This window comes from Opisthorchis viverrini (genome assembly GCF_000715545.1).
Source record: "Opisthorchis viverrini unplaced genomic scaffold opera_v5_111, whole genome shotgun sequence".
Lineage (NCBI taxonomy): Eukaryota > Metazoa > Platyhelminthes > Trematoda > Opisthorchiida > Opisthorchiidae > Opisthorchis > Opisthorchis viverrini.
This window is the reverse complement of record NW_008751765.1, coordinates 1,284,802-1,311,958: the sequence shown is the minus strand read 5'-3', so window position 1 is coordinate 1,311,958 and position 27,157 is coordinate 1,284,802. Positions and strand designations below refer to the sequence as shown.

General features: G+C 45.8%; 2 protein-coding genes across 2 annotated transcripts in view; one reads left to right on the top strand and one right to left on the bottom strand.

Moving 5' to 3' along the window:
• Nucleotides 1–383: 383 nt before the first annotated feature.
• Nucleotides 384–27,157, top strand: part of T265_13831 (hypothetical protein) — a gene marked incomplete at both ends in the record, with an annotated part of 42,502 nt that continues 15,728 nt past the window's right edge. The window contains 6 exons of the mRNA XM_009170747.1: nt 384–815; nt 2,335–2,467; nt 4,185–4,445; nt 20,335–21,491; nt 22,563–22,710; nt 23,012–23,260. Coding sequence (XP_009169011.1) covers nt 384–815; nt 2,335–2,467; nt 4,185–4,445; nt 20,335–21,491; nt 22,563–22,710; nt 23,012–23,260 — 2,380 coding nt within the window. The remainder of the gene's footprint in view (nt 816–2,334; nt 2,468–4,184; nt 4,446–20,334; nt 21,492–22,562; nt 22,711–23,011; nt 23,261–27,157) is intronic.
• T265_05678 (hypothetical protein) overlaps nt 17,977–27,157 on the bottom strand; it is a gene marked incomplete at both ends in the record, with an annotated part of 12,255 nt that continues 3,074 nt past the window's right edge. Inside the window, 5 exons of the mRNA XM_009170743.1 lie at nt 17,977–18,150; nt 19,320–19,486; nt 22,724–22,956; nt 24,691–24,872; nt 26,938–27,054. Coding sequence (XP_009169007.1) covers nt 17,977–18,150; nt 19,320–19,486; nt 22,724–22,956; nt 24,691–24,872; nt 26,938–27,054 — 873 coding nt within the window. The remainder of the gene's footprint in view (nt 18,151–19,319; nt 19,487–22,723; nt 22,957–24,690; nt 24,873–26,937; nt 27,055–27,157) is intronic.

Here is a 27,157-nt window from a genome sequence, read left to right as displayed (position 1 = left end):
GCCTTTGTGCTTGCGCGTACACGCCTGCGCTTAAGGATCAGCTGCCTTGTAACCACTGTTAGCGAATCAATAATGCATTTTTCGAATGACCTTTGTTTGACCTCTTGGTTCTACCAATCGGACTGCACCAGGGTAGGGCGTGGCGGGCTGTCGGCTTGTGTGGCCAGGCCTGCTGTCGTGTGACCAACGAACCAATCATGCAACGCCTGACGGCAGACGTCGACACAACGATGGAGCATGACCTGAATCTAGCCACGAATAGTCGCTTCATTTGGCTGCATTAGACTGGCTTGCCACTGTGGTTTCAAAATCTAGGAGGGTAGACATAGCGACATCATAAACCGGCTTTGGTAGACGAGACCTGAACACTGCATTTCTCTCAGCACGAGTCAGTTCAATCTGAGGCCACGAGAGAGGGTCAGCTCACCTTAACTTGTCCATGTCCTAAACCGCCCGTATCAACCACCTACAACAGGGTAATGGATAATACTATATCACCAGTTCACACGTCATCAGTTCCGACAAATTGCGAACATCCATGGACTACTACACTTCTGCCCACCGCACCTCATTCAACACTGGGTCCGATTCGACATTCGCCCACGGAAACACAACTTGTTGTTGCGGGCTCGTTTGGCCGCGTCCCCGAGGTACCGAGCACGGATTTGGTGACCTTGGTTTCGCCAACTGCACGAGGTCCGTCCATTCCTGATGCTTACTGGGATCCGCCAGTGTCGCAAGCCGAGAAGAATGGTTGTCAGATAATGGACGCTTACTATCCCAATCCAGAAATACCTTGCCCTGTTATGAATGAAGTTGGTCGGGGCGTCTATTCCAGTAGCTACACTGCGGGAACCTGTCAAGTTTCGTCTACCACACCATTGTCCAAGCATTCCAACTCCTCTCAGAAAACACCACGCCAAAGGAAAAGTAAGTCGTTGGCACCAACTGACAGCAGCTGTCTATTCGAAAACACGTGAAGCGATTCGTGGTATTCTCATTTTCACTCCGAGTAGATCTTTGTCTAGAGTCAGAAATTTCCGTTATGCCATCTTGTCGATGTGGGTGGCGAATCAGCCGTTCACCTCGTTCGTCTTTCATCTTCTTTAGTCATGTTTATGAAGAAAACAAGTCAAGATCAATGACGCATCGGACGTCTGGGGACCAGCGTTTTGTCTACAATCCGTAATCCAGTTGCATTCATTCGATCATCGAGATAACTTACAAGAAGAATTCCTTTGCTGTGGATGAGTGTTTTACATTCACATGAACTTTAGTCAGGTTCTGTTCCACGACGTATGTGCTCCGAACCTGTGATTCCGTATCACAGCCATCTTCTCCAATTCCGAGGCTATGAATGGGGTTGGTAGAATTTTCGAAATTCGATAAAATCAACAATCTAGATGACACCGTTGGTTGGATTTACTCTCCCACTGACCGGCAAAATGGAACATTTGTTCTACGTTGCCTAACATATTTGCCTATAAACTTGTCTCTGCTGGTGGAGGCTGGGCTTGAAAAACTCATTTAGGCTGACCTGAGAATTCCGTTTGATTTTTGCTTGATGATTGCAACGGCTTAGATACAATGTTGTCTTCAGTATAACCACAGTCATCACCATCACCCCACAGGTGACAATTTTCTGATTTTAAAGTAACTATCTCACCCCCGATCTTTTTGGGATGAAGTTGAATGGTCCATTAGATATTAGATTCCAGTTCCCTAAGGGTCACTTTTTTGGTGCGTGCTACTCGCTTGCCTATTTGTAGGACAGTGTCCACCGCACGTTCTTTGGTCTGTCCCAACGCTCTTTCCGTAGTATGCCTTTCCGAATTCTTGGTGAATTTCGAAGTCCAATGCATCATCCAGATTGACAATATGACATCAGTACTTCACCTCCCCACGAAGACCGATTGTTTAAAATGAATAGAAAGCTGTCAGATATCTACACCGTGGGTGGTGTCACCCTGATTATATTGAAAACGTTTTTTTCATCTTACTAAGCTCCAGCTATTGGGGAAGATATCTGCATCCGTTGAACACCTGTCCAAAGTGTTTCTAATGATGTTTCACACCTTCGGACACGTACGCCGCAATAAATTGATTTAATTAAGCCCAATGTCATTGCGCGTAGATTTTAGTTCAAACGGCAGCGCACTAACTTTCATTGTTCTCTTTATCGGGGTTTATCACCTGGCAACAAAGTACGAAAAATAAACCAGTAAACTTGACCGGGTGGGCAACTGCCGCCTCCTTGGATGGTGACCCCGGGACTCAAATCACCGGTGGTTAGTGACATTGGCGGGAACGGCCCAATCGCGCAGTGTATCATAGCCCTCGACTTCAATGCGTAGCTACCCAATTGCCGAGCGGGACTTCGCCTCCAAGGCTTGGTTGTATGTTCTATTTTCTCGTTTTCTGGTGATCGAAACTGTAGCACCTGGAACCAATATGCTTATGGCACACGGTTTGTAGCCGATGAATTGAATTGCGTCGAATTAGTGAACTGAACTGAAGTGAAGTGAACTAAATTGAATATCGGTGTGCCGCGGAAACTTTGCAGTGGTATCCATCACATGACTTCATGTGTTCTAACGACCAGTCCAACCGGTTGAAGCACTAGTCAGAACATCTTTGTCTTAGCAGTCCGGATGCAGTAGAAGTTGAGATCATACCGTTGGTTCTTTTCTCTTGAGTTGACAAAACAACAGAGTAAAGTATTTAACTATCTCTCGGTGTACGGTGGCTTTAGCTTCTGGGGTCTTTTATCGCCCAGTAGAAGAGGGCAGTCAGCTCAGTGGTTAAGGCGTGAACCTACAGACCGTAAGTCCGTGATTTGAACCCAACCTCTCCATCTCGACTCCTCCCGTCTAGGCGTGAGCAGCCTGACAGAATCACATCTCCCGTGCCTCCTTCGCGTTTCATGGCAGCTAGGTACCAGAAGGGCTGAAACCGGCTGAAATGACCAACCTTTGAAGGTAATAGCTCATTCTATTGTGACCGGCTGATATTTTACGTTTTCCGTGTAGTAGCTGGCTAAACATTATCAGGGACCACTGTTGACTTTAGAACCAGATAGCTGGACAGGAAATGTGAGATCCTTCTCGTGAAATTCTGCTTCAAAAAGCAGCCAAACTGGAACCTAGTAAGCAGTCGTCCGCAGGCATGTGCCAAGTTGCTTCGCAATGCTCGTTTCAGAGAACTATTCTTAGCTAGGTAGTTACTGTGGGCGGTACTGGATCCACTGTCGCAGTTAGCAAAAACCTGATTACTACAGCTTGACTTTCCCACCAAAGTCAGTTCAAGCGTGCGTTCAACAGTTATTTTAGGAGGTCGAGTTGATTGAGGCGACCTTACTGACGAGAGGTCGCAATCCAGGAATCCCGAGTTTAGGTGGGAAGACAAAATAGGAATCGGCAACAAACTGCCATTAAACTTTTGAGTTCCACTCAAATTCTTGTTATCTTAACAGGATGGCTTCTGTCGATATCGACACGCCTTGTTTCCAACCACAAGCAGCGTGCTGACGAACTTGAGATCAGCTGATTGCCAGCTTCTATCTTTTTAATGAGTCAATGTTAGCTAGAGCTTACATTTTTCGACGCCAGGTCATTGTGTGGCCCCTTTGGAACAACACTCAGCTTATGACAAGGCAGAAGTCCAGCGTGAACTAGGAATTGTGGGTAATTCATCTACAGGGCGGAATTTCCTGCGCGTGGTGTACGTGAGCACTGAGTACGTGATCAGTCTGGTCGCACCTGACTGCCAACGGATCTCAGGACTACACCGATCAGGAGAGATGATACCGCACCCAGACAACGCTTCACTTGTCTCGTAGTCAATTAATTGTAGAAATCCTTGAAAGAGATTGGCCATAGCAACCGAAATTTCGGATTACAGCTACGCTGTTTTGTTACTTGGAACTTTCCACATAACACACCACTTGGTGCTCGGTTTGTTCAACAAGATCTGAGACGAGCTTCGCCCTGAACGTCCTAGCAACGCGAGCTTTTCTTTTTAAAATAGTTAGCTTCCGGGAGAGTAAAGTGACTTCGAACCTTTCATGCAACGGCCTAGAAACCGCGGTTGAGTTGAATATTCCCCCCTCCCAAAGATCTACTCTATTACTACCTGTTTATTTAGCCACACCTCTCATCATGTGCGTTTGTTCTCCTCGACGACAGAAGATCCGTACATCCCAAGCTATATGGACCCAGCCAAAGGCCCGGAACCCTGTGTTGTGTGCGGAGACAGTGCAACCGGATTCCATTATCGTGCAATGACATGCGAGGGTTGCAAAGGATTTTTCCGACGTTCCGTACAAAAGAAACTGGTCTACACGTGTAAATTCAACGGACGATGTTCAGTGGCAGACAAGCAGAACAGAAACAGTTGTCAAAAATGTCGTTTCGACCGTTGTCTGAGCGGTGGAATGGCTCAAGACTGTAAGTCTCCCCCCCTGTTCCACGACTAGTTTGATACGCTGTTTTATTGTGATTCAACCATGAATTCAATCGATATTTTTAGAAAGAAAAAAGCGAGAAAAGAGTCTCTCCAATCTTCACAGTTTGTCACATTTCGATTGCACGTTAGAATTTTGATGAACATACTTCATGAAATGACCGTCCAGTGGAGAGTTCGAGGTAACTCTCAACGGTTCACGAAATGCCTTGGTTCTTGTCAAGTATGCGTTCGACGCTTTTGCAAAAAATTTGCGACAGGTCGCATTAGTTTGCGAAGTCTCAGAAAGAAATGTGCTGCGTGCGAAAAAATGGTCAGTATACTTGGAATACGTGCCTAAACAGAAGCGGCTGGATCATGACGGTCCAAAAAAATGGCTAAACAAAATAGATAGACTTCCGTTTTGTTCACACACACACACACACACGCACACGCACACACACACACACACGCACAACTGTCAATGGGGTTTCTCAAACAATCGTTACAACCAATCGTAGTGACCCTCCTCAGGGCGAGATGACTCAATGGTCGAAGCGCGAATCGACAATTTGGAACGGGATAATTCCAGATAAGCCCCGCCAAAAAATTAATCCCCGCCACCCAAAATGGATCAGAAAAAAAGACATGAAATTTGTACTTTTAGTTTTTAATGAAGAGAGTGAAATTGGGATATGTCATTGATAATTTGCATGAAAAGGTCCGTTCTTCGGTACCATTGCCTCCAAAAGAACTCATCAAAGTATTTGTCCACTAGAGATCGATGTGTATCGCGTTGGGCGTCTATTTTGCAGCTTGTAGACGTGCCCTGCGTGGTTTCTACGGCGAGATATTAGCGTTTCGTCGATCTCGACGTGGTGACCTGGGTCGCCGATAACTGTTGGAGTCTGCAAAAGCTGCCAGGCGAAAACTTCGCGAAGAAATTTCTCCCAGTCAACAGCGGTCGTGTGGCTAATATATAATTCCTCTGAGAAGAATTTGATTTTTGCCAAATTTGTGGACCAGCAATAAATGAATAGAATTACTGTTCTAGACTCCATCCTAGACCACTCCAGCCAAGTTCCCTTTCGAGGACCGATATCTTGCCGACACTATCAGGCATCACACCCCAACTTATCAGAAACACTCAAAAGTGTCATTTGATGCCCATTGTTACATAAACGTTGCTGATGTATTACTCCGTGGGTTTGCAAAAAAACGCATTGCCTTCTCCTTGTCATGAACGAGAGTTGAGAGCGTCAGAAAGTTCATTTAAGGTTTTACCTACGAACGGAGAAACTTTTTGCACAAAATGAGCCTAGATGCGGATGAGGAATAGTTTTCACCAAAAATAGGTCAAGGCTGTGTGCGTGCATTAAATTGGAGCTGGCAAAAGGTGGCCGGGCCTAACTTTTCGCACATACACTTTTTGCAGCGGTGGTGGAAAAGATCCGGACTAGCTACGTCCTCGAAGTGGAAAACTGGCCCTCTCAGATGCTCGCTCACCTCTCGGAGGTATTGTGCTGTGTCACGGGCAAGAAAGTTTCCAAAACAAAGTCAGCCTGAGTGGGATGAACGACAATGGACCCCGGGAACAGATTTAGGTTAGAGCAGGTGTTCCGAGGTTGACGCTAGGGGGCTTCATAGGATTGTGGTAGTAATGAGTGGCAGACGATGACGATAGCGTTCCACGACCGTCGTAAAACTGGAATGACATTGGGGGCTAATGGTTGTATAGTGAACAACCGTGCAAGATGATATCGTCTGCAAACACAGTGTGGACAGAACGGGCACGTTTGACATCACAGACCCTCGAGGAACCTCAAGAATTTGAGACAACTTCATCCATTATTTCTATTTTGAGGAGAAAGCTGATTCAGTTTTTCAAGTCTGAACGTACTCTACGCGTTGGAAGTTTGGCGACAAATACCTCCTGTTAATCCTAGTCATGCGCCTTCTATAATCTGGAGGCATGCAGTTCGTTCAGCTGCAGCACCATTTCGATGCCCAGCTGCCATGCCACCCGAAGGCTGCGCGAGGGCTGGGATACTGCCAGGTTACCCAAGCCTAGACAGGGGAAGTCGAGAGGCAGAGGTCGGGTTCGAACCACGGACTTTCCGGTCAGTAAATTCGCGCTCTAACCACTTGGCCTATCTTGCCCCGGCAAGCAGTTAGAGGTTTTTAACTCTTCACAATCAATATGGACTGATAAGTACCTTAAATTCGTCGATAGCTTTGCTGTTGGACGCGGACCAACTCTAATGTTCATTTGGATGACTGGTTGTTACCCTTGCAATTATCCAAACTGCAATCTAATTTTGCCAACCCCTTCTGGGATGTCTCATCCAGGAATCAAATACTTGGTATCACGCTCCATCAAAGTTTAAACGAGTATTACTCATCAAATGTGTGACCTTCGCATGTCCAAGATCTAGCCAGAATCGAGTGCTGCCGGACTGAGCCGGAATGGGAAAAACCAAGGAACTGCTAGGACCTTGGTAAGGGAAAGTCACTTTGGAACGATCATTCTCCCCCCTTGTCCAATTAGTACAACTGTTTGATGTAATTTTTCAGAGGAAACAACGGCGGTACTTGGGAAATCACACAGTGTTTGACTTCCAGATCTAAATATGATGTTGAGACTTCACCCGAGGAACCCCTCAACATCAAAGTCTGTGTAAGTTGTGCGGCTGCTGAATCCGAATGGCGCCAGAGGATACCGGGTTCGGACCGTTCGCAGTGGCGGTCCGTTTTCACTGAACTGACTGATTGCTGTGAAATTTCCGACAAACACTAATCAGTTTAGTAGTTTTGGAGAATACGACCTAGTTCAGCAGTTTTTGTCCGTATTTCAGAGAGAAAAACTATCGCCAGCAGGATTTTGGTTGGAACCCTTCCGAGAGCTCTGAACATGGAAGTCTTCCAAATTTTCGTAGAACGTCTAAAACGCAACAAAAACGGTGTTTCCGTTCGCGAGATGGCTCAGTGATTAGAGTACGAATTTACTGACCGGAAGGTCCGTGGTTCGAATCCGACCTCTGCCTTTCGACTTCCCCTTTCTAGGCTTGGGTAACCTGGCAGTATCCCAGCCTTCGTGCTTCCTTCTGACGATACGGCAGTTAGGCACCGGAAGCGTGTTACAGCTGAGCGATTTATTTATTTATTTTTTACCTTGTTGCTAACAAGGAACTTTTCACGTCGCTGGTTTGTTGATAACAGGATCGCAGTTGTGAGATTCCGTTATGGCTCTTCGAGAAGACAGAATAGTCTCTCAGTGAACTGGTCGGTTCTCGTCCAACTGCGGTGGGTGAGCGCGAATTTTCTGACCGGAAGGTCCGTGGTTCGAATCCGACCTCTGCCTCTTGACTTCACCTGTCTAGACTTGGGTAACCTGGCAGTATCCCAGCCTTCGTGCTTTCTTCTGACGGCATGGCACTTTGGCTACGATTGAATGGTTTTTTTCTCAGTTTGCGATTTATTAAACAATCGTGAGTTGGGGAAAGTTCCACAGGTCTTCGAACAGCCTGATTTTTGATGGGACATTCGACTAATGATCGTCACCTGATAGTACACGTGATGAGGTTGCGACGTGACTTCCAAGCTTACCATAGAGATTAAACAATCAAAATTTGTCACAAGTAGTTTATTTTTGCTATTTCTTATCCACACCGATCGACCGATTTGAGCAGAGAGCATGTGTTAAACTCTGCTTGAATTCTGCTTAGTTGGTTTCAGTCCGACACAGCCCCCGAAATAAGTAAACAGATGTTGAAATTCAAGTTGACCGGCTGGTCAACTCTATCGTCAGACAAAGCGTTTGAAGAGTGTGACAGATGGAGGTCGGTCATATTGCATGCTGCGTTCAAGTGCTGTGCCTGAACCTTGTGATTTTCAGAAGGGTAAGAGGCCTCTGAAATGCCATCAGCCTACCAGTACACGCGCGTAATAAATTTCAAGTAGATTAGACGGCTTGATATGCGAAAGAAAGGGCTGTGAAAGTGAGATCTGTCAACTCCATGTGGAACGGAAGACAAACAAAGAGATTGGTGGGGGGGACTCAGCCATCATTGTTGCGTGTAGCTTGAATTGGCGAACTATTGTTTGGTGAGCAGGCACTGCAGAGACTCCAGGTAAGTGTATTTGCCCGGCATACTTCGCTTTTTCTAGTATTTTTATTCTTTCAGTAGTGCTTGAGCTGGATTGAATGTAACCAAAATTTCGCCGACTCAACTGAATCGGGCTAAATATCCTATTTTTGGTGACCCACTTCAATTGAGTATGCAGCAACAGGCAGCCTCATGTTTCCGTCTTCGAAAGCTGTCCTATTTGGGTTGACGGAAACTCCGGGACTGCGCCTACCTGATGAGCCCGAAATGGAAGGGCGAAACCGGTCGTGGGCCGTCGAAAAGTTTTTAGCAACCTTGTGAGTAGTTTCCTATATGGCTAAAATAGTGTTTTCAGTGGAGGCTGATACGCTGGGAAATATATTTTACACCTTGTCAGGATGTTCATTCAGCTGTGGGAGTATCCCAGCCCTAGTTCTTCTTTCGGATGGCATGGCAGCTAGGCACCGAAAGGGTGCTACAGCTGGACGATTTTTTATGGATGAACAGCGTCTTGTGGGAGAAAAGTTTGGACAGAACAGATTTTCACCAGTGCTACGCGCTATGGTGTTCATAATTGGGTGAACGCAGTTTCGAGGGTTTGGCTGACCAGTACGAGTGAGTGGGCAATTCGGACGGCCTTCAGGCTGAATAAAGTCACACCGCTGGAATATCAGAGGTCATGTGTATTCTCGTTGGTCGTCTTCGTATGCACCAACGGTGACACTACGGATGGATTATGTATTTGGGCAGCCGGTGATTACTGCTCACTCTGCAAAACAGACTAGCTCGCCTGTGCGTATGAATGCTTTTAATGGCTTTTAACTCAGTGGTATTCGATACTCACGACACTAGGTTGGACTTGGTCAGTTTACATTATCCCGATGAACATAGGTTACGATGAGACCAGAACACCATTTCTTTCTGATTCAGCAAATAGAGTGGTCTCACAGATCGATCACAAGAGGAGCGACAGCCTCCAGGTGAGCCAGATAACATCCACTGTTTTGGTTGCTACCATAGAATGGGATTATCCTGTCCGACAAGAAAGTGTCTTACGGTCATCTAGAAGGCAGGCAGATATTCTAGAAAGTTGTCTCATTCAGAAAGTTCGTGAACTCATTTGCGAACTTATTTCATTTTGCGAGAGATTCACCTGGAACCCAGCTGAATCTCTCGATTTTGATGTCTCTAGGCAACTGAATGTGCTGCACCAAGCCGCCTCATGTGTCAGTCGCTACGATATTTGAGGTATCGCGATACATGTATATCTTTGTAATGCACTACTCATAAGGTTGCTGAAAACTCCTCAACAGCCCACGACCGGTTTCGCCCTTCTTGGGGCTCATCAGGTAGGTGCAGTCCCCGGGTTCCTGTGAACCTCATGTTCTAGTTGAAACCAAATTAGCAAATATACACTCGTTTGCAAAACAATTTGGTTTTGCGAGGGACTCACCCGGAGGCCAGCTGCACCTCTCGGTTTTGATGCTGCCAGATGTTGGTGAAAATTTGTCTGGGCGTAAGTAGAGCAGCTACTTTCAACGCGCCAAAGAGTAAATTCCATATCAAAGTTGACCAAAAGTTCCAGAGGATCAATCGTGCCACTTTTCGGTAGTTTTGTAATATGAGGAGAATTCATGCTAGTAAAAAAAACTGTAATAAAATATATGTATTTACTGCAGCTGCATCCCAGCCGTGTTATCTCGTAAGACGCTGGTAAGAGAACACGGGATCGGCAGTGGGAACAAAGTTGCCAAATATCGAATAACTCTCTTACTGTGTGGAAATATGGATGGCAGAAAAATGACACCCCTGTAATAGGCATCCCGCCTCCCTCCTGAGATGGTTCCAGCGCGTTCAACCACCCATGCTAATAGATAGACCATTTGCTTCTCATTCTGGCATGTGGCATGCGTCAACGTTGGATCTATGATACTTCATGTGCACGTTATAGCTTGTCAACTCATCGCTTTCCCCTCCTGGAAGGGATACACATGGTGTGTCTAGCTGGACACTATTTGGGCATGTATTACATGTTACCGAGCAGGTGCAAAGGATGTAGCGGCAAAGGACTGTCGGTACCATACCCAATGACTCCCTTGTCAGAAATTACCTGACATGACCCTGTGTTAGTCGGTCGGTTCTCTCAACGTGTGTGATGCTGCATATTCGAAGATGATTCAAAACATCTGTTATGTGCCCAAATCTGTCACGTTTTGTACTCACATAGCACAACCGATTTCCTGTTGTTATTGTCCAATTTCCTCAATTGATGGGCCAAATTCTTGAGGTGGTCATAGTAAGTTCTTGGAAGAAATTCTGGGACACATGCAACCTTCTGTTCGTATCATCATAATCATCGTCGATACCATAACACCAACGCTTGGCACTGATGCTTCGCTGCGGTACAACCATGAATTAATTGAAAGCCTTATTGTGAAGAAAAGAATAAAAGCAGATGGGAAAAGTCTATGGTGCTAGCCTGCCGCAACCATGCCCGGGTGCATACACCTCAAAACACTAAATCAAGCAACCTTGATAGAAACTGACAACAATAACGCCGCTGACATCGATTACCAGTAACACATCCTAGTGTCTCCAAACAGGCACAGGGGAAATCACATGGACTCGATCCAAAAAGGATAGTGCATCGACAGTACTCGGACTTTTTATAATATCTTTCACACCTCTCGGCCACTCCTCTACTTGAACCACTTTCTTCGTTGTTCGGCTGTAACACCCTTTCGATGCTTAGCTGCCATGCCACCCGAAGGTTGCACGAGGGCTGGGATACTGCCAGGTTCCAGAAGCCTAGACAGGGGAAGTCGAGAGGCAGAGGTCGGGTTCGAACCAAGGACCTTCTGGTCAGTAAATTCGCGCTCTAACCGCTTGGGCCATCTCGCACTGTGCTTCAACGACAACCCAGTTACTCAGGTGTCGGTTATGAATACGTGAACAACCATCAAGTCAAAGATAGTACTAAAAGGGCTCGAGATGGCTCAGTGACCAAAGCGCGAATTCGCTGACCGAAAGGTCTGTGGTTCGAACCCAACCTCTCTATCTTGACTGTTCCTATCTGTACTTTGGCAACGTGGCAGTACCTAAACCCTCGTGCTTCCTTCGGTTGGTGTTGAAACTAGGCACCGAAAGCGTGCTACAGTTGAACGATGCCTCACATGGTGGGAAGTCCTCTGAGCTTATCTTCATATTACCACGTCGTGTTCTTATAAACAGGGCCTTGTATCCGACAAATATACTAATTTGTAAATCATTTTGGTTTTAACGGGCAATTCACTTGAAACCTCGCTGAATCTCTCGTTTCAGGTTAGTTACAGGTGAACTCTATGTCGAACTTTGTGCAATTTTGTTTCACGCAGAACGTTAGGTTGACATCAGGTGTCGGTTATGAATACGTGAACAACCATCAAGTCAAAGATAGTACTAAAAGGGCTCGAGATGGCTCAGTGACCAAAGCGCGAATTCGCTGACCGAAAGGTCTGTGGTTCGAACCCAACCTCTCTATCTTGACTGTTCCTATCTGTACTTTGGCAACGTGGCAGTACCTAAACCCTCGTGCTTCCTTCGGTTGGTGTTGAAACTAGGCACCGAAAGCGTGCTACAGTTGAACGATGCCTCACATGGTGGGAAGTCCTCTGAGCTTATCTTCATATTACCACGTCGTGTTCTTATAAACAGGGCCTTGTATCCGACAAATATACTAATTTGTAAATCATTTTGGTTTTAACGGGCAATTCACTTGAAACCTCGCTGAATCTCTCGTTTCAGGTTAGTTACAGGTGAACTCTATGTCGAACTTTGTGCAATTTTGTTTCACGCAGAACGTTTGACAGACAGAAACGTGGGGACTGCTCCTACCTGATGAGCTCGAAGTGGACCGGTAAAACTAGTCTCGGGCCTTTGAGGAGTTTTTAGCAACCTCCTGAGCTCTTGTGTCTTCTGTGCAAAGGTAGAGGGCGCCGACAGCTTTGAACAAATTGATATGCACTCATTTTCATTGCCTACTTTGTAAACTTTACCATTGTCGGAAAACGTGTGCTTTGATCCCCAGTCCGATTATCCCATACGCCTTTGTGTGGGGTTTGAAAACGTTTATATTTCGGGGCTCAACTACCCTATGTTTGTGTGCGCCACATAGGGGTGTATACCTTCGTTGTCCTGCAAAATGTAGGTACATGCGATTAGATCGCTGGTAGCTGAGGAATTTTAGATGTATTTTTGGTTTGTTCGCTGAGCTGGGCAGCAAAGGTCATAAACTGGAAGCCAGAGAGGGGCAGGATAGAGGCCAGTCTAGCACTGACTCGAATACGAGAGCCGCATAGGTCGAATTCAAAGGCTCAGTGGTCACCGACTAATCAGGTCACAGGAGAAGAGAGCAACCAATGGAAAAGCCCCGCCGAACAACCAATCGTATTCGAAGGTAAGCCCAGGCCAGCAGCACGTATATTAACAAACCCTCCGCTGCACTCACTACCGAAGCATTGATGACGTTACCTCGATTAGTGATGAAACTTTTGCAACCAATTAGCCTAGCTCAGCGAATAAACCAACCACCATGTAGGGAACTGCCACATGTGAACACTGCAAGAGTTCAAGGTACAATTTCTACAGAAAATCAAGGACCCTGGTCTGGCTAGGAAACGTGTCTATAACTACGACTTCTTTGAGTACCACAGATGATAAACTCTGGTGTACTTGATGCACAGCTCTCTCTCGACTAGGAACACAGTGTCTTGCCATAGGAGACCTTTCCGCATAACCACCAACTCATGAACAAGAGGGATCCTTTTGAAGATTTAAAAATCTAATAGATGTGTTTTGCGGTAAAAACTGTCTCAAAAGCAGCTTCTATACATTCGGCTAACCCGGTCTTGCTGATTCGCTCAGCTGGTTTGACGTGTACAGCTTGGTACTACTTGTGAACACAAGGACACCGGCGACTTGAATCGGTTTAATATAAGGGCAGACTATCACCTCGGTGGGAGGTACCCGAAGCTAGCTATCAGCATGTCAGAGCCGGAAGAGCTTCGAAAACCACCTTGCGACCCAATCGTTTCCAACCTAGCCATGGCACAAAATCGTGGTACTGAATGACTTAAAATCAGTTCGTTGCATTAGTGGAATGCAATTTTTTGCACAGTGTTTTGTTTTCAACTGGAGGTTCAACTGAACCGAACAACCTGTCGTTAGAGATTCTCCTCCTCAACTGAATGCGCTGCACAAATGCCGTATCATGTTTCAACTGTTAATTATATTTCTTGGATGTAAGATGCTACTCAAAAGGTTGCTGAAAACTAATTTATCAGCTTCCAGCAACCGCAACGGCGTTCCTTAGCAAAAAAAACAAAGAGACAACTGGAATATCTTGCCAACTGAAATGTAAGCTTGACACATTCCTAAACGAGAGATCTAACTGCATTCAGCTAAATGCCCTGTTAAAACTAAATTAATTTGCAAATGTCTGTAGCACGAGAATTTTCAATATTCCGCTCTCAGGTGGGGGATCAGGTTGACAAAATGCAGGGTCAGAAATCTTCTTAGTACTGTTTATTGAGATGGCGTTTGTTCAGCATGTTCCGATGAAGAATGTCGTTAACCAGCAATTCAGGAGCGTTATGAAGTCATCAAGGAGTTTTAAGGCATTGAAGCATCAGTGCCAACACTGATGTTGCCGTCTTTGATGATGATGATGATGCTGATGATGATCAAGAAGTTTTCAGCAACCTTTTGAGTAGTATGCTGCGTCAGCGTTTCAATGTATGATTGGTTCTCAACATGGACGGACTTGTACCGGAAACCTTGCAATGTGAGTCGTGTGGCAGTCCCAACTACATACAAGGCTATCCTCTAGCTGCGTCGATTGACCCCACAGTTGTGCGGTCGGAGAGTTGAAAGGCGATGCGTCAGTCACAAACTACCACTTGGCCACAATGTTAGCAGCTTAAGCGAGTCGCCTGCTGAGTCGATAGCACGCCTCGGAAGACTGCTAACACAAATAGGCACGCACGCATACACACACACGCGCGCACGCACGCACGCACGCAGTTGTGGAGTTCATTACTGTCCGACGGACGACATCCTTTTCCTGTGGTGTGCGCATTCTTTTTTTGGTGTGCTTTGCGGCTGCGGCACAATTCGAAAAAGCCTACTCAAGGTAGCTCAGTGAACTTACTCTGACCTAACCCCGACATCTCCACTGCTCCTGTCTAGGCCCGAATGGCTCAGCGCCTGAACACAAAACGGATTTAAAGCTGAAAATAATAGGGACGCAATCCGTACCCTATCCTTCAGTTTCTAATTCAAAGCTCAGTGGATTCTTTGAGATGTCACATCAATCGTATTACCCCCGAGTAGTGGTGTATGCAATTTCAAACTACGCCATCGTTTCCTGTCATCCATTGGGCGGGAGACTCACAGTGATAAAATATCATGGGAGTTGGTACGCCACATCCGACATTTTCGATGACCTTGTCCGGAATAACACGACCACGGTAAGCTAGAAGTTCCAAACCTCCGGCTCTGTTGATTTCACAAAGTGATGATGAGTAATGTGGGTTGAAAACGTATTGTCGACAAAAACAGCAAATGGGCCAGTGACGCGAGATGCCATCACTTATCAAAATAACGACTTTCGGTTAATCATTTTGCGAATGTCTATGGGAGATGGCATCCCGCCAGTAGGATCTTTGAGAGAGTTCACGTTGGTAGCAGGATATAGACTCCGAGAGAAGATGCGAAGCGAAGTTGAACTATTTATTTTGGAACGATCCTAACCGTCTCCATCACAAGATGGCGCTGTAACTTGTTTAATGCGAGTTGTTCATACTAATCATGAGTCTCTCATTGACAAGAGGTATGCTCTCCGACGACTAGCCTGGACGTCACCAGTTCGATGTTCCAGAGTTTCGCAAGATACGCTTTGCTGAGTATTATTAGCAAAGACGAAAGGCTTTTGCAGTGTACCTCGAATTTCCAGCATTGATTCACTCCGCTCGTAGCATGGTTCAGCTGTAATATTCTTTCGATGTCTATCTGCCACACCGCTCAAAGAAAGCATAAAGGCCGAGATACTACCACACCGCCCAAGCCTAAGCAGTCGAGAGGCAGAGGTCGGGTTCGAACCTCGGACCTTTCGGCCTGTACGTGCGCAATCTTGAGCTGTCAGCACGAAACAAAGCTGAACAGTTATTGATGGACAAACAAAAAGCAAAAAATCGAATGAACACATTAAGATTAAAAGTGCTTTTCCACTACCACATCATGCGAGTCCGAACAAGATTGCGCTACTTAAATAAACATAGTAGTGCATTCGGGACTGATGAAAATCTTCTTAGATTGCACAGTTCTTGACACTAGTGAAAGATTGGTGCCAGTTCAGTTGCGCGCATCAGCGCAATGAGAAATATTTATGTGAGCGATCAAGAGCCTATCCGAAAAATTACTCATACCCTAGTTCAGGAGTGCCCGGCTTAAACTAGGTAGTCGAACCCCAGTGCCACAATAAAAACACGCGAATGCAACGCCGGGACTTCGTTCTACGAGATACAAGCACGCCAGGTGACCGCGTACTACTAGCGGTTGAATTGAGAGTCGGTCCAGGATAACAATCATACCGTCTTTTACGTCCATCCTTTCGGTGCCTAACTGCCATACTACTCGAAGGAAGCACGAGGTATGAGATACCTCAAGGTCACCCAATCTCGAACAGAACCACGGACCCTTGATTCAGTAAGTTCGAGCCTTAACCATTGTGCTCTCTCGAGCTTAGTTCGCTACGATACGAAAACGAGGATAAAAAGTTGGTTCTCTCAGGCGACTAGCCCGTCCATTTCTGTATTTCTCCAAGGATAGAAGGCTTATAAGAGATCGGTTCACAAAACCGCGCATTCCCCAATCACTCAAAGACTGAATACGGTCGGGATTCCGCTAAAACCTACTGACCAACCGTTGCTATTCTAAGCATGATAGTATCAGGAGGGAGGCGGTCAAGACTTGTTCTGTGTGCTTCTTGGCTGAGCCAGGCCCTGGCAGTCGAGTATGTCAGGCTATTGATTCATTGGTTCTGGGCAGGAGCCGCTAAGAAAACCCAACTAGTTGCTATTCTACGGGAAGGGAGTTCAGAACTGGATTTCCGGACAAAACCATCCCCCCCCCACCTGCTTGAGGGTCAGAATTTAGATTCAACAGTTCCAGGTTGGATACTTCAGAAAAGTTACTTCCTGTGTTAGAGTAACCCATCCGACACTCCTTTATTCACCGATTTCTCCTCCTAATCGGCAAGCAAACGTCACCGGATCATTTGATTGTCAGCTGTCAACCATCTAGCCCACTGCCCAAGAACAATAAACAAAACGACACATTGTCAAATCCACGAGATCTCTTCTGTATAAAAGCGTTGGCAATGCTCTGTAGCAAATCGACTGGTAATCCAGAACTTACACTCTATCAAATTCGATCTGTGCCGGCCTTTTGAAGTACGTACACACGAGCATGGTCAGGAATCTTGAACTGGGCTCGTTTATATTCTTTGAAATTTGGCGGCTTCAATTATTTCTACAGAATCCCAAGGAAACATGTGTAACAAGGTGAACAATATTAGGTAGCTTAGTTCATGTGTCATCCTGTACCAGGTGTTTTAATTAAGTTACGACGCTATAGGCCAAGTTACTTTACGGAGATTGGCTCCTGTATCAGAGCGACTCAGCTTCACACGTGTCTCGTATGGATCAGCTAGGCAGGCGGAACGCATACTGGACAATTCTTCATCGCATTAAAATTGTTGGAGGTGCCCTTCTATCCAAACCTAAAAAGGACCAAGCACCGACCAAAATAACGAGGTTAAGTCAAGTAAAAAAAATCAATACTCACGAGACTTCATGCGTTGGTAATTGATCAGGTCGCTGTTGATCTATTCGCCGAGCCTGGAAACTGACTTGCAGACGTCTCGGCATCATTAGTGTGCTGTTGGGTTATGACGTCTCCTCGAATGGTGACGAAATGTCTGCCAGTTAGTGCCTATCTTGGCGAACAGGTCAACAGCCACATGATCGATTGCCAATGAATGTACCCGAGCTACCAGTATTCCAACACATTACCAGATATACGTGTATCGCTAGATCTCAATTATCGTAGCGACTGAAACATGAGGCGGCCTGGTGCAGCACATTCAGTTTCCTGAGGACATCACAAACGAGCGATTTAGCTGGGTTCCAGGTGAGTCTCTCGCAAAACCAAATTAGTTTGCAAATGAGTGTATATTCGTTCATATTCTGTTCTTCGTGTGTATGGTGACCCAGAAGAAACCGCTTGTGAAATGCGTGACGTTGGGTTTAGCACTCAGTCCGTAAATGAATGTGGTTGAACAAAGCGGCGCAACACTCGTTTGTATGGTCACTGAAAACTCCTCGACAACTCACTAGTGGTCTCCCTTCCAGGAGTTCCCGAGTTTACGTCCAACCAGAACCAGAATTCCAGGGAGTTCGCCGAATAGTCTCAGTTGTATACGAGGTGTCTCAGTAGTTGGAGCGCGGATTGACTGATCGGAAAGTCCTCGGTTCGAACCCGGCCACTGCGTCTCGACTTCTCCTGTCTAGGCTTGGGAAACCTGGCAGCAGTATCCCAGTCCTCATGTTTCCTTCGGGTGGCAGACAGGCATCGAAATGGTGTTACAACTGTGGTCAAGCAAACCTAAAGTCCATTATTTTTCAGTTCCCCAGTTCAGAAAACCCCTTAGGTTGATGATGAAACCCAGTTGTCAAAGAATTGCGCGTTTCGATCCGAAAAGTCATCTTCTGTGTATTTCTTTCCGATTGGGGTTCACCTAGATGATGCTGATGATGATGATGTGTCGTTTCTTTCAACAGTCTTACCATTTCCCGTGACTACTAACTATGCAGTTTGGGTAGGAAGTATTTACGAGAATAGTTGGTTTCGTGACCTAAACTTTGCGGTCACTTTTGCCCAAAAAGTTTTGGGTTTTGTGAACAATCCGACGTTATCCCTCCTAACTACTCTGGGGATTGTAGAAATATGATCATATGACTTTATAGGTATGTATGCATATCTGATAGTCAAAGCCGACTGTTGTTCTCCTTGCCCAACCTAAAACAGGAAGAGGGCAACATGTGTCATCGCTAAAGGCTGCATCATCATCACCATCACCATCGTCATCATCGTCATCATCATCATCATCATCATCATCATCATCATCATCATCATCATTATCATCATCATCATCAACAGCATGGCATCAGTGTTCAACACCGATGCTTGATTGCCGTACAAACATGATTTATTTAAAAGCCTTATTGTAACGTCCATTACTTTGACAATTGAAATTCCCCACGTTTCCTCTGTCCCTATTTGTAACCCCCGCCCCACTTTTGTGTTTAGTGCGTCTATATGAACTGACGTTTGTTTGTCCTTACCACTTCACCCATTTGGCCTTTTTCCTGAGAACATCACAAACGAGAGATGCAGCTGGGTTCCAGGTCAGTCTCTCCAAAAAAATATTCGTTCATATTCTGTTCTTCGTGTGTATGATGACCCAGAAGAAACCGCTTGTGGAATACATGACGTTGGGTTTAGCACTCAGTTCGCAAATGAATGTGGTTGAACAAAGCGGCGCATCACTCGTTTGTATGGTTACTGAAAACTCCTCGACAACTCACTAGTGGTCTCCCTTCCAGGAGTTCCCGAGTTTACGTCCAACCAGAACCAGAATTCCAGGGAGTTCGCCGAATAGTCTCAGTTGTATACGAGGTGTCTCAGTAGTTGGAGCGCGGATTGACTGATCGGAAAGTCCTCGGTTCGAACCCGGCCACTGCGTCTCGACTTCTCCTGTCTAGGCTTGGGAAACCTGGCAGCAGTATCCCAGTCCTCATGTTTCCTTCGGGTGGCAGACAGGCATCGAAATGGTGTTACAACTGTGGTCAAGCAAACCTAAAGTCCATTATTTTTCAGTTCCCCAGTTCAGAAAACCCCTTAGGTTGATGATGAAACCCAGTTGTCAAAGAATTGCGCGTTTCGATCCGAAAAGTCATCTTCTGTGTATTTCTTTCCGATTGGGGTTCACCTAGATGATGCTGATGATGATGATGTGTCGTTTCTTTCAACAGTCTTACCATTTCCCGTGACTACTAACTATGCAGTTTGGGTAGGAAGCATTTACGAGAATAGTTGGTTTCGTGACCTAAACTTTGCGGTCACTTTTGCCCAAAAAGTTTTGGGTTTTGTGAACAATCCGACGTTATCCCTCCTAACTACTCTGGGGATTGTAGAAATATGATCATATGACTTTATAGGTATGTATGCATATCTGATAGTCAAAGCCGACTGTTGTTCTCCTTGCCCAACCTAAAACAGGAAGAGGGCAACATGTGTCATCGCTAAAGGCTGCATCATCATCACCATCGTCATCATCATCATCATCATCATCATCATCATCATCATCATTATCATCATCATCATCAACAGCATGGCATCAGTGTTCAACACCGATGCTTCACTGCCATACCAACCAATCGCGAAAGGCCTCTAGGGTGATTGGGTAATATCTCGGTGTTTTCGATGCGGCCCGCTTTCCAGGTTGAGGATCCACTGTCCACCACTTGTGCTCCGTCACACACAGTGGTAGTGGCATTTGCTACCCTAGTTTTATTCCAGATTCATGTTGCTTTATTTTTCGAACAAACAAGTGAATCGCAGTAAAGCTGCATTGTTCATTACTGCTTTATCACGTCTTCCTCGTTCGATATTCTTTTTTCTTATCAAGTGGTCCTGGATGAGGAAAAACGTTTGGCGAAACGACGCTTGATCGAAGCGAACCGGGCACGAAAACGAGCCGAATCTGAAAGTGCTTTGCATGGGGGACAAAGTTCAGCCTCCTCCACCGTACCATCGTCTTTAGGCCCAAGCCCATCAAAACAATCCTACCTTGAGAGTTCCCCTCTACGGCCTCACACGGGATCACGACACGTGCCTGTACCGTCTACCGGTGGTATGCTCCATTCCGCCTCATCGGCTTTTGACTCCTACCAACCCGCAATTTCCCAAATTCGGCAGTTGGGCACTCCGTTTGGCTATCCAAACGAACCTGTCGCTCTAATGCCCAACCATCATGCACAACCACACCCATCACAATCGATAATGATGGCTTCCGGTCATCCCCTTCACTACCAACGCCCCGCCTCTTACGACCCAATAGCTTTAGGACAATCGGCGATGCCTATCCAATCCACCCAACGACCGCCATGTCAACCGATTCACCGTGCAAATTCTCATCAGCCAACCGAAAATTTCATGAACAATCCAACGAACAGCGCGATACCGGAACATCGCTCACCCGGTCATCTATCCTCACTCCCGAGACATCCAACAATCGGGGTACCATCACACAACATCAGTGCACCAGTAGAAAATCTCGAGCACGGCCCCCCACCGGTCTGGGGTTCCTTAAAACACCAACCACAAGAACGACTAGATGCACTCACTGTCACAGGCAAACATGAGTTGCAATCTGGATGGCTAAACTCACTACCTCCATCGGATAATCAAAATGGTAAGAACCAGGGCGCCTATGTCTCAATGCATGTAAATGGTATGGCCGGCTATCCCCAACACTCCCTATCGACAAACAGTAGTCCAAATGTTACTCACCTGTCTCCAATAGATACAACACCGAAAGTTAACGTTATGCCAATGGGGGAGGCGTTCGTTCACCAACATGTGTCTCCTTCGATGAATACCGCAGACAGTTCAACACCGGCCGCTTTAACCAGTTCGCAATCGAACCCCTATTTGGAGCCCCTGAAACTGGAAACCGGCGCCCCGGGGTCATCTACTGCCCCTTGGACTGAAGAAGATCAGACTCTTGTGGAAGTCCTAGAGAAGGCATACAACACGATCCACAGTGAATTCTCGGAAACGGAGGTAGGCGTTTGTATAACAGATTCCTTGTTTTTTTATTTTCCATGTGCCGTCAAGGCACAACAAGGAGAAGTTTGACTAGTTGAACACCTTGTTTGTAGATGTCCTTTTTAGACGGGCTTGTCGAATTCAATGAAGTAGCCGTTCACGGGGGAGAGGAGCAGATCCCTCAGTCCTGATGTTGTTCTTGCTTTTTTCTCTTCCGGTAGTCAGGGACAGCCATCAGAAGTAGTAGGCGTCAGCATTCTTGTCGACATGAGTGGTGGAGATGGAGAGTATCTAGTGCTGTTCTATCTCACATGAGCTTGCTGACGACAGGGACATTAAAACGATCGATCGGACCTCTGACATAACCTCCACATGGAGAGAGATAGGTGCCGCAAGATATGAGTGACAGAATCTACACAGCCGTCGGAAAATTAGAAGATACTGTGTCGTTCCAAACTAGCTATCTAGACAACCGTAATTGTTAACTGCAGCCTAGTTTGCTTTGGGTGAGACTACTTGTGGATTGTTCTACTCAGTCACAAACCACTGTCTGTTCGATCATGTGTGTCACGTGGCGTGCAGCACCGTAAACAGTATTCGTTCGTCCTACCTGAATGCTTTGAGTGTCATGTGACTCAAGGTTCTGTTCGTGACATGACTACCAGCCCGGAAGGACGAGAGGGAGTTACTGGTCGAAAAATATCGACAGAATTTTCTAACTAAGATTTCCGGTTGCTCAAAACCAAATCGATAAAAGTGAAAGCCGTCCAAGGACAACACTGCAAAGAGGAAAAATACGTAATTTTGAAAAGTTAATTTCCAAGACTCAGCATTCTAGTGACCCTGAAACGAAGACTGAGCCACCTACCAGCTACTGTAGCGTGATAAGTTTATCAGACAGACCGCTAAGTGAGGAAGAGCTTTGTGGAAGAAACAATTCCTAGCGGTGAATCTATGTTTCAAGAACTTTCGCCGATCGAGGCAGAAAAGCTAAGGGTAAAGCTGATCACAGTCCTGAAGTCCCAGCAGCCAGGAGCTCCAAATATTACACCAGCAGACCAAAAAGCGTTAGGCACCCTAAAACAGGTGGACAACACAGTGATCATAAAGGCGGATAAGGCTAAGGCCATTATCGTTATGAACAAGAGTGATTACCTACACAAGATCAATCGACAGCTAGATGGGAGTCTTGACCGTCAGGTCGATAGTGTGAGTAGAAGTAAAGTTGAAGTTGGTAGGTGGTGAACCATTAAATGCAAGGTCATTGGTATCGAGTGTGCCCCAAAAGTGCAATCTGACCACCGCTTTACGGTCCACCAAAATCCACAAGTCGGCGAATTTACTGACCGGAAGGTCCGTGGTTCGAATCCGACCTCCGCCTCTCGACTTCCTCTGTCTACGCGTGAGCAACCTGGCCGTATCCCAGCCCTCGTGCTTTCTTCGGGTGGCGTGGCAGCTGGGCACCAGAAGGGTGCTACAGCTGAACGATAAACTGTTGACTTTTTTATTTATTAACTAACCACCAGTTCACCCAGGTTTTCCTACTTATCCGATGAATGACCCATCAGTCTTTTCTCCAATCTTCATGTGTATTCTTCAGCTTCAGTCTATGTACACCAGCCCGGACGGCGCGGCTACCGGCAAAGAGACCACAGATTTTGGCTTCGTGAACCAACTCATCAAGGCCGATTCGGATGGATCAGGTAAACTAGTTGTTCAAAGCCTCGTGGATGCCAAAGTGACGGGGTTTTTATCGAAGGTAGATTATTATGCGACCGACTTTTGTGCTTCGTCTCGCTAGTAATTTGATTGTATGACCATTTTTGGAAAAGAGGCTGAGGGATTGTAGGGAGAGCAGTTAACTGACAGCAACTCGGCAACTTGAAATTTCTAATTTCCCTCCTAGCACAAGGTGGAAATCTTTTTGCCGTGGAGTTGTTTGTTGGCAAACACCAACTAAATAGGGAAGTAAACATCTTATTTTTAAAAAATGGACATCCACACGCGTCTCCTTGAAGGTTCGTGGGTACTCATTGACGATCACCCAATTGCAAACGAACGCTGAAAAGCACTTACATAGGTTCCGTAACAAACCCCACCTTCCATTAGACGCGACGCGGAGTTACGAGGAAACTACGTACTACCCGCATGCCTCATAAGTAGTATATGCTGTTACTCTAGCAGCTCACAATTAGTTAACCTCGCTTGTGAGAAATTGTCATTCGGACAGCCAGCCAGTCGACACGTGACCACGTGATGTTGGTTCGGCGATTTCAGAATGGCTGGCGCTATGTGTTGTCTAAGGGTGTGTTAATTACACTGCTGATCAGCCAACCAGTGGAAACCTTCAATAGGAAACCACGTCACGTGGTCACGTATTGACTGGCTCTTCGAGTGACAACTTTTCAAATGGAGGTTCTCACTCCCATCAAACTACAGATTGTTGGTAGCGTGAGGAAATTCGGTAACTATCAATTGAGGTTTACTCCTGTAGATGATAAAAATACAAATGATTTTATCGGTTTCCTCAGTTGTAGTATCTTCGGTTATTATTTCGACAGGCAAAGTTTGGTTTAATAAAACATCCGTGCCCGTGGAATTATCTCTTGACTGGAGACGTTCATCGTGCTTGCTGAATAGCTCACTAGATGAGGCACGGACTTACTGACCATGGTTCGAACCCAACCCGGACATTTTAAATGTTCCTACATGGGCTTGGGTGAACGACTGCTATCTCCGCCCCAGTGACTGCGTGGTAACTCTTAATGGAAAGGGCTTTAGTGCTTAACGGTTATTTTTTAGTTTAGATATTTTCCACTGGACGGTATGAGGATAGTTTGCATTGTAGTTTTGGAGTGAACCTTAAAAGTACTGAATGGTTCTATCGTAGACCGACCCGACGGGGAAGAACGTTTTCCATATCGACACTCTCATACAGAAAAAGTTGTGTTTTAAGTCTGATTTTCAGTAAATTAGTAGGCTTTGTGTGGTAAACTGAGGCAATGGAGATAAGAGCACGGACTTTGTTCCCTGTGATGAAATTTTTTACCAATCAGATACAATTGCCGCTGCCGATCTTGACAAACGAGGCTTAGGTTCCAACACTACGTACCAAGATCTCTAGTGTGCACTGCTTGCTCCATTTCAAACGGCTTCATAAGTGCAAGCAAATGGGGGCGAGATGGCTCAGTGGTTAGAACGCGAATTTACTGACCGGGAGGTCCGTGGTTCGAACCCGACCTCTGCCTCTCGACTTGCATTTCCGGAGTATTCGATTGGAGAAAAATTTGCTCCCTGTCTATTGACAAACGCCGCAGTAGCATCTTCGTTCACGAAGAATAGACGCCAACATAAAAGATATTGGAATGGTATCAACGAGATATCTACACAACGAAGCTGCGAAGGGTAAAAGTAAGAGATGGGTTTTGGAATGCGCAAGACGTTCTCGTTAGACTTGTATGCGCTTCCGCGAAAGTTTAGAAAGAACATGTGTGTCCAAGTTAAGAACGAAAATAATTTGCGCCGATCGTATGCTCCTTGGTTTCCAAAGTTCCCAAATGAACAAGCATTCCAACCGCAGTTTCATGAAGATAACTGAATATGTCATATGATTTCAGAGACTATGGGCGAAAAGGTGCCGGGGATGTCCCCGGTGACCCCATTCGTATGCTAACGCTTCCCTTGTTTCGAAGAATTCGTAGCGGTTCCGGATTTACTTCTGGTACACTCATGGCGAATTGTATCGTCGGGCACTTACAAATCGCATCTAATCTGAACCCATTTTTGCTGACGAATTTTCCTCCACTTTGTCTCCATTCATCCATCTTTTATCGATTGACTTTCTTGTAACAGCTGGATGATGTGCATCAAGAAGACATCACGCAAGCGCGGACATTCTATTCAAGCGCCTTCTCAGAATTATCTCGAGAAATCGAGCCCATGATTACTCGCCTGGTGACCTTCGCAAACCTCATACCCGGTTTTAGTTTGGTGAGCTTGATTTGTTTTTTTTTCTTCTGGGTGTCTGCTTTCCACCAGGCTAGCAAGAATTGTTCTCGCATATATGCCATCTTTTGAGCAGCTCTTTTGTCCTCACACAAAGTGACTGACTTTTCTTGCGTAAAAGACGATCGAACAATTGTGCTGGAGTCATCACACTCCACTGCGCCGCCACTAGTTGTAAAACTCACCAGAACAGTTGCGGTATCAAGTGAGACCTGGAAAATATGTCCTGGTATAATGACTGGAACATGGGAAGAAGAGCGCACACCGATGCCAGTTAGACGAGGCATCAACGAGTCATGTGACCACAACAGAGGCTCGATCGATATTGTCCACGAAATCTACTCACATTGGTCCTTTTGTCTAGTCAGCTGATGCACACGCCAGCAGGCTGATTCGCGCTCACGCAGTAAAACAAAATCGATATCACAGTGTACGGAAAAATTGGTTAAAACGTAGTTCCTACGCTAAGCAAATTAACCCCTCTATGTTCGCGCCCCGTTGATCTTGAATATTCAATGCCGTGAACTTCCATAAATCGTGCTGTGGAAAGACAGTTGCAGATTACAACAAGCAACCTGTGAATTTCGGACGTGGTCGAAAAGTCCATATAAAATTGACTCAAGTAATTCAGGTGATATTCAGATTTAGCCGGATTAATTGTCCTTAGGGATGAACCCGAAGGTCGTACATTATGTCTCCCGAGATCCCACATTTTAAAATGCACAGGTAATGCTTTCTTTACTTTCTCACAAACTACTTCCAAGTGGCCACCAACCCAATATGTATCTCTCTGTTCACCGCTGTTTGTGTATGTTGCCGCTGCGACTGAGTGCCCCTGTAAAGTGAAGTTAGTCACGTCTGGGATGACAAGTGCATTTCTTAGAACGGTCTTCAGACCGCTACCTACCTGACCATGGTCATTCCAATCAACACGTGTCCCAGGGGGCTCTGCCTATGAGGTAATCCCATTTGGTACATACTACAGGCGTGAAGAAACGAGATATGGTACATACTTGGAACTGTGACGCAGTGAGGTACGCGCTTAGTTACCGGGGTCAAACCGAAATTTCTCCGGAGCTTCGATCGTTTTAATGCCGGAAATTAGATGATCAACTTGACATCCATTTAAATGATGCTTTTTGGTGTCTCTTGCTGCCGACGACTTGTTTTCCAAGTCACCAGGCTCCTCAATTTGGTAAAACCTTCGTTATTCCCCGAATAAATTTAGTGCAACACGTGGCAACCGGATAGCAAGGCCGAGTTTTACCTTTTTTCAATTCAAAAGTGTAGTTTCAGACTTCTCATTGGCTAAATTATCCTTGAACTATCTTCAGCTCGCGATAATCAGGTGTAAAACTAATTTTTGCACCGCTAAACCACTATAATTCCACTACTCATTAGGTTGCTGAAAATTCGTCGACAGCAACCATATGAGTAGTACATTACAAAGATTTACATGTATCGCGATATCTCGAATATCGTAACGACGGAAACATGAGGTGGTCTGGCGCAACACATTCGGTTGCCTGGAAACATCACAAACGAGAGATTCAGCTGGGTTCCAGGTGAGTCTCTCGCAAAACCAAATTAGTTTGCAAATGAGTGTATTTCACTACTATTCCAAATTCACTGCTCAGTGCAACTAGACTAATAACATGACCAGAGCGTCAACAGAT